The 14,915-nt window shown below is 47.2% G+C and overlaps 1 protein-coding gene across 2 annotated transcripts in view; it reads right to left on the reverse strand.

The window, feature by feature from the left end:
- Positions 1–14,915, reverse strand: part of LOC137434811 (ribosomal oxygenase 1) — a 152,396-nt gene that overhangs the window by 37,733 nt on the left and 99,748 nt on the right. For both annotated transcript variants that reach the window (XR_013624632.1, XM_068127933.2), the window contains exon 10: positions 14,674–14,778. Coding sequence is in view for 1 of the 2 variants with exons in the window: in XM_068127933.2 (XP_067984034.2) it covers positions 14,674–14,778 (105 nt within the window). In the remaining variant the exon portion in view is untranslated. The remainder of the gene's footprint in view (positions 1–14,673; positions 14,779–14,915) is intronic.

Here is a 14,915-nt window from a genome sequence, read left to right on the forward strand (position 1 = left end):
CAACCACGGAAACAAAAGTTTGAGGGAGTCGTTAAGTGACAACACAGACACAGCCCAAATGTGTCGATATATAGATAAACGACTGTACCCAAGTTGCCGTTTTGTCATTGTTTAAACCAATCATAATTCAAACAATTATTTTGCACAAATGTATTTGTAATATACGTGATATCACATTTTATAAACAATTGAAGTTGAAAATAAAAAATTCCCCAAAAAAATAATAAAAAATTGCAATTTGTTTTAATTTTTAAATACCCTTAGGACATACCGGCGGGAGAGATGTGCATACCAGAAGTTTGGTACGATTTCACAAAGCTTTGAGAAAGTAGTTCAGTGACACAACACAAGACAACACAGGACAGATGCTGTACAAATATATATATATATACTAGCAGAAGTACCCGGCATTGCCGGGCGGGGGAGGGGAGGGGAGGGGAGGGGAACGGGGGGAGAGCGAGCCCCTTGGTAAAGCGAGCGATTTTTAGCCGCGTCGCAGACGCTGGTCATAGAGTGCCCTCTGCTGTTGTTGTTGTTCTTCTTGTTCTTCTTCTTGTTCTTGCAGAGAAGACAAAACCTCAAAGCTCGACCCATTCTGGGAACCATAGCTCCACCCATTCTGGGAGAGGCTTCATATAAACAAATATCCACCATTTTATTAACTCGCATAGCTTTGAGGCCTGTTTTGTAGGCCCGTGGTGTCTTCCTCTCTCACACAGTTTTATTTCAAATCAAATTCGATATATCATTTCATTTTTCACAGTCGCTAACATAGTTTTAGACTCGGTTGAAAAAAAACGGGAAGAAAATCCGATGAAAGTTGCCCTTTATAGAACGAAATGAATTCTCAAAGGCCTGTAACTTCAAGTCCATTGAGATATATTTTTTTTAAATCGCGGCATGGTCAGTCATACACCGCCCGAAATAACAGACGGGAAAATGCCGAGATATATATATTTTGTTTAAATCGCGGCATGGTCAGTCATACACCGCCCGAAATAACAGACGGGAAAATGCCGAGATATATTAAAAATTCGTCCATTTGATGACAATCGTCACGATGAAATATTTAATTTATATGTCGTCACAATAATGTGGAGAGAGGAGCATAGCTTCGTTCACGTGTCGCCACATACGGGAAATTGCCGAGATATATATTTTTTAAATCGCGGAATGGTCAGTCATACAACGCCTGAAATAACAGACGGGAAAATGCCGAGATATATTAAAAATTCGTCCATTTGATGACAATCGTCACGATGAAATATTTAATTTATACGTCGTCACAATAATGTGGAGAGAGGAGCATAGCTTCGTTCACGTGTCGCCACACACGGGAAATTGCCGAGATATATATTTTTTAAATCGCGGCATGGTCAGTCATACACCGCCTGAAATAACAGACGGGAAAATGCCGAGATATATTAAAAATTCGTCGCAACACACGGGAAATTGCCGAGATATATTTTCACTTTGCACAAAAATAAAATCAAGTAATCGAATCAATAGGAATGTCCTGTGCCTATAACATCGACGTTATAGGCACATCTGCATCTAGGCATTGTGTAACATCGACGCGGCATTTATTTTAATTAAAACTTTTTGTACTTGTTGTTGTTCTTCTTGTTGTTGTTCTTGCAGAGAAGACAAAACCTCAAAGCTCCACCCATTCTGGGAACCATAGCTCCACCCATTCTGGGAGAGGCTTCATATAAACAAATATCCACCATTTTATTAACTCGCATAGCTTTGAGGCCTGTTTTGTAGGCCCGTGGTGTCTTCCTCTCTCACACAGTTTTATTTCAAATCAAATTCGATATATCATTTCATTTTTCACAGTCGCTAACATAGTTTTAGACTCGGTTGAAAAAAAACGGGAAGAAAATCCGATGAAAGTTGCCCTTTATAGAACGAAATGAATTCTCAAAGGCCTGTAACTTCAAGTCCATTGAGATATATTTTTTTTAAATCGCGGCATGGTCAGTCATACACCGCCCGAAATAACAGACGGGAAAATGCCGAGATATATATATTTTGTTTAAATCGCGGCATGGTCAGTCATACACCGCCCGAAATAACAGACAGGAAAATGCCGAGATATATTAAAAATTCGTCGCCACACACGGGAAATTGCCGAGATATATTTTCACTTTGCACAAAAATAACATCAAGTAATCGAATCAATAGGAATGTCCTGTGCCTATAACATCGACGTTATAGGCACAGCTGCAGCTAGGCATTGTGTAACATCGACGCGGATTTTGTTTTAATTAAAACTTTTTGTACTTGTTTTTTCATAGTGTCATAGCGTCATAGCGTTCATAGCGTCATAGCGTTCATAGCGTCATAGCGATTTTTTTTTTCATAGCGTCATAGCGTTCATATCGTTCATAGCGTTTCATAGCGACATAGCGATTTTTGTTTTCATAGCGTCATAGCGTCATATCGTTCAATAGCGTCATCGCGTTCATAGCGTCATAGCGATTTTTTTTTTCATAGCGTCATAGCGTTCATAGCGTCATCACGTGATCGCTCTGAGCGAATCAGCGCCCACCTGCTCTGATTCCGTGCGCTGAAATGCGCTGAGGTAAATATGAATAAAAAATATGGTTCGTCAAATATTTTGAGTTCGGCCATGTTCGTCCCAGGCTCAATGGTCATGTCTATGCCAAATATCAAGCACGTAAGCCTCTCCGTTTAGGAGTCTATCGGTAACATTACACACACTCACACACACACACACACACACACACACACACACACACACACACACACACACACACACACACACACACACACACACACAAACGGTGTTATTTATATATATATATATATATATATATATATATATATGTATACAAGATCGAGGCTCGTGAAAGAGCTAACATTAATCACACAAAAAGTCAAACCGACACACAAAACACAAAAAACAAGGGGAGCGGCAGACAAGATGGGGAGAGAGGGGAAAGGACACAAACACAACATTTGAGAGCAGGGACATCGGGAGGACTTGGGGGGAGGTGGGAGAGGAATAAAACATATGAACACTGCAAGGACTCTGGAGTGAATTACCGGGGGTAGAAAAGATCAAGGTTTTCGATGAAGATAAGAGATGGTGGTGAACAGCTGTTTTAAAGACCTGGAGGGAGGAGTGGGATTGAAGGGAGTGGGGGAGTTTGTTGCAGAGGCGGGAGAAAAGGGGAATGAAAGAGTGAAGGTGAGCAGAGAGCCTAGACTTTGGCGGTTTAACCATAAGATGGTTGCAGGCAGATGTTGTGCGACCTGAAGGAATATTGGGGGGACAGAGCACAGAGAGAGCTGGGGGAGCAAGGCCGGAGAGGAGTCGGTAGAAGACAGAAAGACCACCAACCTGCCTACGGTGAGTGAGTGAAAGGCCCTCGGAGTTGACTTCATTGCAGGAGATTCCAATGATTCTGAAACTTTGGCCTCAACAGTGTGAAGCCGAGCAAGGTGTGAGGCAGGAGCACCAGCCCAGAGGGGGGAACAGTATTCCATTGATCTGCGGATGAAAGCCTTGTATGTGGTGAGGAGCTCAGGTGTGCCAAGGAAGGACTTCGCACGACGGAGGATGCCCAGTCGGCGACTGGCTTTGGAGGCCAGCTTGGAAATGTGGTTTTCCCAAGAAAGATCATGGCAGATAGTGAGACCCAAAAGCTTGAGCGACAGGACTTCTTGGAGAGGATTGTTGAGAAAGTAGATGGGAGGGTTTTCCAGTCGGTCCTTTCGGAGAGACATCGTAAGAGTGTGAGATTTGTCAGGATTGAAAGACATGTTCCACTTATTTGACCAGTCTGTGATTTTGTCCAGGTCTGCAGAGAGTGAGGAGGCTGCAGACTGCCGATCTGAGGGATGAGGAATGGAGCGGCAGATAGTGGAGTCATCAGCAAAGAGATAGAGAGGATTTTCCAGAGAGTCGGAGAGATCATTGATGAAGACCAGAAATAGCACAGGGCCCAGAACACTACCTTGGGGAACTCCAGCCAGAACAGGAAGGGGAGATGAGAGAAATCCATTCAGGGCCACACGTTGCCTACGACCAGAGAGGAAGTCCACAAGCCATGAGTGGAGATTTCCATGAATACCATAGGAGGTGAGTTTGGTGAGCAGAGCTGGGTGCCAGACTGTATCGAAGGCACGTGATATGTCAAGTGAGACAGCTCTGATTTCCTGTTTGGCATTGAGGACCTCCATCCATTGTTGAGACAGCAGAAGCAACATGTCCAGAGTAGAATGACCTGGTCTGAATCCAAATTGATGATCAGAGATCAAGCCATTGGAGAAGAGGAAGGATTTGATATCCGAAGCAATGATGGATTCCATGACTTTGCTGATAATTGGGAGCAGGCTGATTGGTCTGTAGTTGCAAGGATCTGTTTTTGCACCTTTTTTGTGTAAAGCGGTAATGTTTGCTGATTTCCAAGATGCTGGCAGATGACCTTGAGCAAAAGAGAGGGTGAAAAGAACAGAGAGAGGGTGAGATAGAGAGGCAGAGCAGGATTTTAGGACCTGAGGGCTGATGCCATCTGGTCCAATTGCAGAATCAGAGTCGAGGTTTGATAAAAACTTCTCCACCTTGTCAGGAGAGAAGGACACAGAGTCCAGGAGCAGTTGGGTTCGACTGGGATAGGTGGGAACAGAGAGAGATGGGTTTGGGACACAAGATTTTGAGGCAAACACAGAGTTGAGGCATTCGGCTTTGTCACGTGCGGTGTCAACTGTGTAGCCATTTGAGGTATGGGAGGGGATGGAGGGGGAACAAACACCAGAAACGGATTTGACCAGACGCCACCAGGATTTGGAGGAAGGAGACAGGTTTGAGAGTTTGAGACAGTTTGAGAGACAGGTTTGAGACAGGTTTGGAGGAAGGAGACAGGTTTGATATATATATCTATATCTATATATATATCTATATATATATCTATATATCTATATATATATATATATATCTATATATATATCTATATATATATATATCTATATATATATCTATATATATATATATCTATATATATATCTATATATATATATATCTATATATATCTATATATATCTATATATATCTATATATCTATATATATATCTATATATATATATATCTATATATATCTATATATATATATATATATATATATATATATATATATATATATATATATATATATATATATATATATATATATATATATATATATATATATACATACGTTGTTGCGAATATGGAATTTGGCCTCCATATCCGCTTGTAAATATTCCCCTATTTCTCCAATACTCCCCAACTTTCCCCAATCCCCCATTCCCTAGTCCCATTGCATGTAAATAACACTCAGTAGAGCCGACCTTCCCCTTATTCCCCCATTAAATGTCGTGCCCAGGTCCACCGCACCACACGTAGACCACTTTCGGACATCTTCCTAGTTATTCTTAATCTATGTCAGTTAAGGACTCGTTTCCATTAATTCTGACTCTTCGTTGCACCAGAATGTGATTATATGGCATCAGTAGTGAGTTTAGGACCTTTCCCATACCTCCTTCCATCTTCTTCCCCAACAATTACAACAACAACAGAGGGGCACGGCGCTGCGCGGGGGGGAGTGTGCGTCCTCCCACCGGCTCGGTTAGCCGCCATCGACAATACGCTCGAGACAACGCGCTCCAGACCATGCGCTCCACGGGGTTACCACAAAGGGGCTCCTTGTCAGCTCCTCGTCAAGGGCGGAGCCGGTAACCCCCCCCGCACGCACCCAATGAGAAGCAACGTGCCGATTCCACGAGGCGGAGCTAACGAGCCGAGGGCGTGTCACTCCCCGCCGGATATACGCAGCCCCGCGCCGGATGTGACGAGAGATGCGCCCCCAGCTGGAGAAAGAACGTTGCCTGCGATCGCTGAGAGAGAAAGACCCGCCTGAGAAAGAACGTCCCCTCCGAGCGCTCAAACCTCCCGCATCTCTGGACCGGACCGGGTCGATTCTAACCTTTGAGCACAGGTGCACCTGGAGCCATCGACAACCGCTTTCCTGCCATCAACCCCCGTGTGAGTCAGCCGTTGTCCCGTTTACCTGTCGTCTGTCCGGGGTTAAGATAAGCCTGTGTCTAAGTGCCCATCTTTTCTGTGCTTTACCTCGAGCCCCTGTAATCTAACCTTTTCCGTACGAATATAATTGAGAATCGAAACATTGGTGTCTGTCATTATAACCCAGCCGGGTGTCTTCTTTTTCCTTATTGAGCCAGCGTGGCGCGGCTTCGTCAACGTTCGGGTACAATCGGGTAATTTGTGCGGACACGACGGCCATTCCGCTCGGCCCACCTTAACATCAAAGTCGTGTCTGTAACAATTGGTGTCGAGGAGTGAGATTCGGACCCGGGACTAAATTAGTTAGGCCCAAATTTTGGGAGGGAGCGCGTTTACTGCGCTCGACGAAATCGATCCGGAGCGCGGTTACTGCGCTCGACGAAATTATAACGGCGAAATTTCGAATTTGTGTTACGAAACTCGAATTTTGAAAGTCGCGCCATGGCGGATCAAGACGGCTGGGGTCCGGTAGGGGAGAGTGAAGCAGGGTCGGTCCAGGACCAAATTGAGACACGTGAGGAGAGCGAAACAGCGAGGGTAGCAGGCGCGCAAAATGGCGCCTCGCTGGTCACCGCGCCGGCGACCGTGACAGCGCCCCTGGTGGATCCGAACCTTTTCCTCCTGCAAATGGGGGCCCTTATGGACAGGCTAGAAGCCAAAATGGGACAAATGGGGAACCGGATGGATGCTCAGGGTGAGCGATTGGAGGGCCAAATGGGGGTAATGAGGGACGAAGCGAGGGGTACCGGTGAGGGGTTAGACAACGGGATAAAAGAAGTGAAAAATGGGTTAATGGGGGTAGAAAATAGAATGGCTGCCCAGGAGAATCAGATAGAGGGAGTGAAAAATGGGTTAGAGGGGTTAGAAAACAGTATGGAAGGCAAATTGAGGGACATGAGGGACCAAGCGGAAAGGGAAGTTAAACAAATGGAGCAGCAGATAGAGGGGGTCAGAATGGGGGTAGAAACCAAACTGGATGCTCACAGGGAGGAAATGGAGCAGATGAGGGTGGCATCTGGGCAGGAGATGCAAGTGATGGGAGAAGAGATCAGAAGAGGTGTGAGTGAGGAGGTCGGAGGAGTGCGCGAGGAGGTGAGGCACTGTAAGGAGCACATGGAGAAGGAGGTGAGAAAGGGGACTGTAAAATTGCAAGGGGGTATAGAGGAGTTGACGCTGGGAGTAGAACAACTGACAGTGGGACAAAAGGAGTTGGGGGAACAGGTAAAGAAGAACACAGCGGTAATAGAGGGGTTAAAATCGACGCAGAAGGAGATGAAAAAGGACGTAGGGGTAATTAAAAAAGAGTGTCAGACGGTACATGAGGACTTGACGAAAAAAATGAACAAAGTGGTAGAGGTGATGGAGGTTAAAGAGCGGGAGGTGCGGGAGCACATAGAAAAAAATAAAGTGGAGTTAGAGGAAGAACTTAAAGGGGCGCACGAGGAGATGAAGGAGGTGAAGCAGAAATTAGAAGAAGTGGAAGAGGGGGTGAGCGAAATTAAAAAGCGACGGAGAGAGGATAAGAAAGAGATAAAAGAGGAGGTAAAAGAATTGGTCCAGAGTCTGTGTTTGGATCGTGATGATGTGCTCATTAACCGGATGAGGGATTCGCAGGTGATGGAGGAGAAGCGAAGAGGAAGAGGACCCGGTGTAAGTGGTGACCAATATGGTCGTGCGTATGATGCGCCAGGGGATTTAAGAAGCATGGGGGTCGAGATAGACCCGGGTGTTCGTGAGAGGCCGTTGGTGAAGTGTGCGACAGGTCTGGTGTGCGAAAAGGAGGTGTGCGAGAAAGTCCGACTCTGGGGTGTGTGAGGAAAAAGTGCGTGCCAAGGAGTGAGGGTGCTGGCGAGAGTGAGTTGGTCGTAGCGCGTGTGCGAGGGGGCACATGGAAGCGTGGTGTGGTGAGTGTTACAGAGGGTGTGATGGGAGAGTGTGCGCAAGAGTGTGCGCGAGAGAGGTGTGTGACGGACAGGTGCATGGGGAAAGAGTGCGCTGTCAAAAGTAAGGAAGAATGCACACCTGTGGTGAGTGTTACAGAGGGTGTAACGGGAGAGTGTGCGCGAGAAAGGTGTGTGACGGACAGGTGCACGAGGAAAGAGTGCGCTGTCAAGAGTAAGGGTGAGTGCGTTGTCAAGAGTGGTGGTGAGAGTATTGAGAGTGACAAGGAGAGTGAGTTGGTTGTGACAGGTGAGCGAGGATGTACACCTGGGATGGAAGGATGCACACCTGGAATGGTAGAGCGTGAGTGGGAATGCACGCTGGAATTGGTAGTGAGGCACGTGGTTGGGTGTGCGAATGAGAGCACACCTGTGATTGTCACAGAGGAGGTGACAGAAGAGGGGGCGCGTAGAGGTGTGTTGGTGAGGTGTGCTACCAACGAATGTGTGCCAAAGTGTTCGGTGGTCAGGTGTGTGACCAAGGCTGTGAGTGGAATGGGTGTACCTGGGTGTGTAAGGAAAGGTACGAGGAGCATGGGCACGGCTGGATGTGTGAGCAAGGAACGGGCTTCGGGGTGTAAGCATGCAGGTGAAGCATCGACATTAAACGGGTTAGAGGTTAGGTCGACTTTTAGCCGAATCGGGCCCTCGGTGCGTGCTGGGCCTCGCTTTGAACGGCCGCGTCCGTGCTCCACTAGGCGGAGCGGGCAGCCCGATAGGAAGGGTCGTTATGGCGACCACGTTTTGGTGAGGCATTCCGGCAGGTCGAGATCGGGCAATTGGATGGCTCCACGCCGAGGTGGTGTGTGGGATCTCGGCACGAGTAAGCCCCCGTCCCTGCACCGAATGCCGGACGCATCCAGCCGCTGGCACAAAACAACCAGCATCCATTGCTTGGCTTTACGAAGCCGGACTTTGGACAGGGATTGGCGCACCGAGAGGTATTAGTGAGCCGACTGGGTGATGAGGTTAGTGTATTGGACCCAAAATTAGAGAAAAACAAAATTTGATGATTGGCAAGGGATTGGCAGTAGTGATTGGCAGATGATGGGTAGTGATTGGCAAATTTTTAATTTGTTGCAATTTGATGTGCAAAATTGGTAGTGAGAGACCCCCGATGGGGTGGGATGGCAAATCTGCCACCCTTCCCATGCGTGGGGCAAAGGAGCAATAGCTTATGGGGTGTATGGCAGTGAAAACTAGCCCGGGTGGGTTAGGATATTGTGTGTAGGGATCTAGAGAAGATGACCTTAGGTAACGTTAAGGTTAGTTAGTGACTGGTACCTGTAGTGGGGACGCAGGTAGATTAGTGTGGATGATAATGACGTGGGAGCGCAATAGTTTAAAGGGACGCCTGGGAAGCGCAAGTTTCAGAAGGGAGTAGTTAGCTGAGATGATGCCGTGTTTGTGAGAATTGAACAGGTGTGATTGCACAGGTGTGCAACTGGACAGGTGTGTGGAGCAGTGTATGAGTAGTGAGTGTGTGGATCAGCGCGAATGCGCTTGGGGAGAGAAGGGTGCAGGTGGCACCAGGTGTGAGAGCACAGGTGTGCAGGTACAGGTGTGTGGAGAGAGTTGGAGTAAGTGGTACGGAGTGGTGTGCATGGTGCGAAGGTGTGGATGGGGAAGAGTGGACCCCTTTCACGAGTACCCGGGGTGGGTAGTGTAAGTGTTAGGTAGAGGGTATAGGTAAATTGTGGTTGGATATTGGCATTTGTGGTGCGGTTGCAGAATGGTATTGTGAATGGGTGCATTAGTGTTGTGGAAATGGCTGGGCGTGTAGCCTGTTAGTGTGTGTAGTTGGTTGGGCACTCCACCACTGTGAGGATGTCGGCCAGGTGAGGCCGCAGGTGGGCTCTGGGAGCCGGTAGTTGTGAGTGGGTGCCTGAGGATCCCGGGTGTGGATCGGGCAGCCCAGTGCCAGAGAGGGCACCGAGTGGGGAGAGCGCCAGAGGGCCTTCCCCAGGTAGTTAGGTTAGGGTAAGGAGCAGGTAAGCTCGGAGGCAACTGCAGTGGTGGAGGTGTGCAGGTGGGTAGACCCACTGGGAGAGGTACACGCCGCAGCCCAGAAATTGTGCGAGGGCACCGGGAGATGAATCGGGGGAGTGAGACCCCAAATTGAAGCGCACCACAGTTTGGCCAATGGGAATTGGTTTTTAGAACCCATAGTGTAAGAGGGCCAATGGTTTGGCCGGAGAAAGACCCCGGGTAGTGTAAAGTTGTTAAAGTCATTTAGGAAATAGTTAGGATTGATGAACCTGTCGCACCATACGCAGCCACTTACCTGTGGTGATGATGATGACTCCACACCTGTGTTTTCTTTGTTTTGTTGCAGGAAATGAGATTGCTGTGGATTTGTGAGACGCATCACGACGTGGATGAGACATTGGGGTGATTCCATCTCTCCCTCCCTAGGAGGGACTGATGATGAATTGGTGATAGCAAATTATGATGTTCAGTTGGAGATGGCAAATTTTGATGAAAGTTGAAAATGGCAAATTTGATTGGTTAGGAGGGAGAGAAGACGAATTTGGTTTATGGGAGGAACGGGGAAGACAGTAGGGATGTTTGTTGATTTGTAAAGTAGATGTTTATGGGTAGTGTTGTGTTTTGTGGATACAGTAAGGGGTAAGGGAGGGGCCATGTAGGTTACTTGGTGGGGGGGGGCGGGGCGTACGATAGGAACGTACCTGTCTCACCTGGTTCCCATGTGCCCCCAGTGTGCCTCACCTTACATTGCGTGCACTTTTGCGCCCTTACCACCTTACTCACTTGTCTGCTTCTTTTGTCTCCCACCTCCGAGGATCTGGCTTTGGGGTAGAGAGAGAGGAGAGAGAGGTGCTGGCTGCGCAGTTGTGGGCCTGCACTTTCGCTGTTTGCTGCCGGGATCGATACACCATATGGACCGCAATGTTTGTGGCCACCCACAATGGACCGCAGTTCATTTGCGGCCAAGCACCACCCGGGGATGGACCTATGGGTCAACGTGGCACCTATGCCATACAGGTGAACCACTTTTAGTTAACACCAAGTGCACCACAAGAAGAGCAAGAGACACCTGCAGGGTTAGGGGTTGTCGAATTTATTTTTATTCCAATGAACAATGGTGACTGCACCGATTGGTGGTGGGGTGGTGCTTTTGATGCTGGGAAAGGGTGCTCTGCACGTTATTAAAGGCCGTCGGCCACAGAGCACTCGTGGGTTGGTGTATCGATGCTGGCAAGCGCGCTCTCTCTATGCATAACATCTGCATGTGTTCCTCCAAAGACAGGTCCTGGATCGTAGTGTAGATATCAGCGTAATCTTGTAAATAATGCCCCCTACCGGCTGTATGTTTAGTTTGAGAATTCTTTCCGGATTCGGTTATCCTGTGGGTGTGTTTCTGTGAGGAGAAGGGTGCAACGTCGCAGGGGGACATATTTACTCATTTGTGAATATCTGTAAAACTGTCGCACTCAGGGTAGAGTTAATAGTAGAGGGAACTACATTGCGTGCCACACTAAAGTAGGTAAAAATTTATCGGGTCGGGACGCCCCGAGGGTAGAGAAGGGTGCAATGTTGCGAATATGGAATTTGGCCTCCATATCCGCTTGTAAATATTCCCCTATTTCTCCAATACTCCCCAACTTTCCCCAATCCCCCATTCCCTAGTCCCATTGCATGTAAATAACACTCAGTAGAGCCGACCTTCCCCTTATTCCCCCATTAAATGTCGTGCCCAGGTCCACCGCACCACACGTAGACCACTTTCGGACATCTTCCTAGTTATTCTTAATCTATGTCAGTTAAGGACTCGTTTCCATTAATTCTGACTCTTCGTTGCACCAGAATGTGATTATATGGCATCAGTAGTGAGTTTAGGACCTTTCCCATACCTCCTTCCATCTTCTTCCCCAACAATTACAACAACAACAGAGGGGCACGGCGCTGCGCGGGGGGGAGTGTGCGTCCTCCCACCGGCTCGGTTAGCCGCCATCGACAATACGCTCGAGACAACGCGCTCCAGACCATGCGCTCCACGGGGTTACCACAAAGGGGCTCCTTGTCAGCTCCTCGTCAAGGGCGGAGCCGGTAACCCCCCCCCGCACGCACCCAATGAGAAGCAACGTGCCGATTCCACGAGGCGGAGCTAACGAGCCGAGGGCGTGTCACTCCCCGCCGGATATACGTGGCCCCGCGCCGGATGTGACGAGAGATGCGCCCCCAGCTGGAGAAAGAACGTTGCCTGCGATCGCTGAGAGAGAAAGACCCGCCTGAGAAAGAACGTCCCCTCCGAGCGCTGAAACCTCCCGCATCTCTGGACCGGACCGGGTCGATTCTAACCTTTGAGCACAGGTGCACCTGGAGCCATCGACAACCGCTTTCCTGCCATCAACCCCCGTGTGAGTCAGCCGTTGTCCCGTTTACCTGTCGTCTGTCCGGGGTTAAGATAAGCCTGTGTCTAAGTGCCCATCTTTTCTGTGCTTTACCTCTAGCCCCTGTAATCTAACCTTTTCCGTACGAATATAATTGAGAATCGAAACATTGGTGTCTGTCATTATAACCCAGCTGGGTGTCTTCTTTTTCCTTATTGAGCCAGCGTGGCGCGGCTTCGTCAACGTTCGGGTACAATCGGGTAATTTGTGCGGACACGACGGCCATTCCGCTCGGCCCACCTTAACATCAAAGTCGTGTCTGTAACAATATATATATATATATATATATATATATATATATATATATATATATATATATATATATATATATATATACATACAGTATATATATATATATATATATATATATATATATATATATATATATATATATATATATATATATATATATATATATATATATATATATATATATATGTAGTGTGTTCAAAAAGTATCCGACCTTTATTTTTCGTGCGTAAAAAAAAAGAAGCTGGGGAGGCGTTGATTGGTGCACGTATGTAGGCGATCCTAATGCGCACGCGTGAATTATTTCCCACCTGCAGAAGCTGTCATTCGACGGCAGACTGCCGATGAGTGAGGACATGTAAGCGAGCGCCGTCTGATTTTCGTTTTTGACAAAATGACGGAAAAACTTGAACAACGCTACTGCATCAAATTTTGTGTTTTTTGGCCTCGAGGATGTTGGAATGTTGGATGCTTCCATTGTGATGACTGCAACTTGGTTTCTGGGTCGTACCCATAAACCCAGGACTCATCGCCAGTGATCACTGTGTTGAGGAAGCTGGAATCGCTGTTCACAGTCTCCAGCATGTCCTGTGCGATCTCCAAACGGAGTTGCTTCTGCTCAATCGTTAGCAGCTTTGGTACGAACTTCGCTGAGATTCTCCTGAAGCCCAAATCCTCCTTCATAATGGAATGAAAGGTGTTGAATCTTGCGGATCGTTTCCACTTGGGAATCGCCAAGCTTTACACAAAATTTGATGCAGTAGCGTTGTTCAAGTGTTTCCGTCATTTTGTCACAAACGAAAATCCGACGGCGCTCGCTTACATGTCCTCACTGATGAAGACCATTGAGGAGAGATCATTGATGAAGACCAGAAAAAGCACAGGGCCCAGAACACTGCCTTGGGGAACTCCAGCCTGAACAGGAAGAGGAGATGAGAGAAACTCATTCAGGGCCACACGTTGACTACGACTAGAGAGGAAGTCCGCCAGCCATGCGTGGAGATTTCCATGGACACCAAAGGAGGAGAGTTTGGTGAGCAGAGTGGGGTGCCAGACTGTATCGAAGGCACGTGATATGTCAAGGGAGACAGCTCTAATTTCCTGTTTGGCATTGAGGACCTCCATCCATTGTTGAGAAAGCAGAAGCAGCATGTCCAGAGTAGAGTGACCAGGTCTGAAACCAAATTGATGATCAGAGATCAAGCCATTGGAGAAGAGGAAAGATTTCATATCCGAAGCAATGATGGATTCCATGACTTTGCTGATAATTGGGAGAAGGCTGATTGGTCTGTAGTTGCTGGCATCTGTTTTTGCACCTTATTTGTGCAAAGCGGTGATGTTGGCTGATTTCAAAGCAGATAGCAGATGAACTTGAGCAAAAGAGAGGGTGAAGAGTACAGAGAGAGGGAGTGAAAGAGCAGAAGAACAGTGTCGATTGAAGTAGGACAACTATCGTGTGCAGCAAGGAGAAGCTGTTGTTTCAGGCTTTAACCATTCGTTAGAGTATCAAAGGGATGAAGGAGTTAACAGGTGACACATCAGTTTTTCCTTACTTCCCTTATGTGGCCAAAGCTCAATAAATATCCTGTTTATTTCATTCATCATCCTTAAAAAGAGTGCTTGGAAAAACAAATATATGAAAACAGCAAAACATCACAACTTGTGTTGGTCATCACAACAGCCAGATGTATTGGTCCCGAGGAAAACGCTGTCAAGCAAATTGCAACCAATGGGTCGTGCCAACACAATTTGTGGGGTTATAAGAACACACCGGTTGCAGCTATCCCAATCACTTTGAATACGCGTATTTGTGGGAGCATACCCGGTTTTTAAAATCAATGAATGTTTGGAAAGTCAGATAACCTCCAAAACAATCTTAGAAGTGCGTGTGTGTGTGTGTGTGTGTGTGTGTGTGTGTGTGTGTGTGTGTGTGTGTGCGTGTTAACAGGAAAGATAACTTGATATGAGATTACTAAACCTTCTCAGTGTGCTCGACGCCCATGAAGTGCAGCAAATCGCGAGGCAGACCCCGACGAAGTTCCACATCCTGTTCAATCGCAGACTGAAGCGTTTGAGGCAGCAACTAGCACAGACAAAGGAAGGGAGCATGAGTGGAGAAGGGAGGGAAACGTGAGCAGAGAAGGGAAGGCAGTGTCTTGATCCCGGAAATAGTCACCGTTTGAACTGCTTGGAGTTTAAGCTTGAAGGATGATACGGTAT

The sequence above is a fragment of the Myxine glutinosa genome, chromosome 9 (genome assembly GCF_964187855.1).
Source record: "Myxine glutinosa chromosome 9, kmMyxGlut1.1, whole genome shotgun sequence".
Lineage (NCBI taxonomy): Eukaryota > Metazoa > Chordata > Myxini > Myxiniformes > Myxinidae > Myxine > Myxine glutinosa.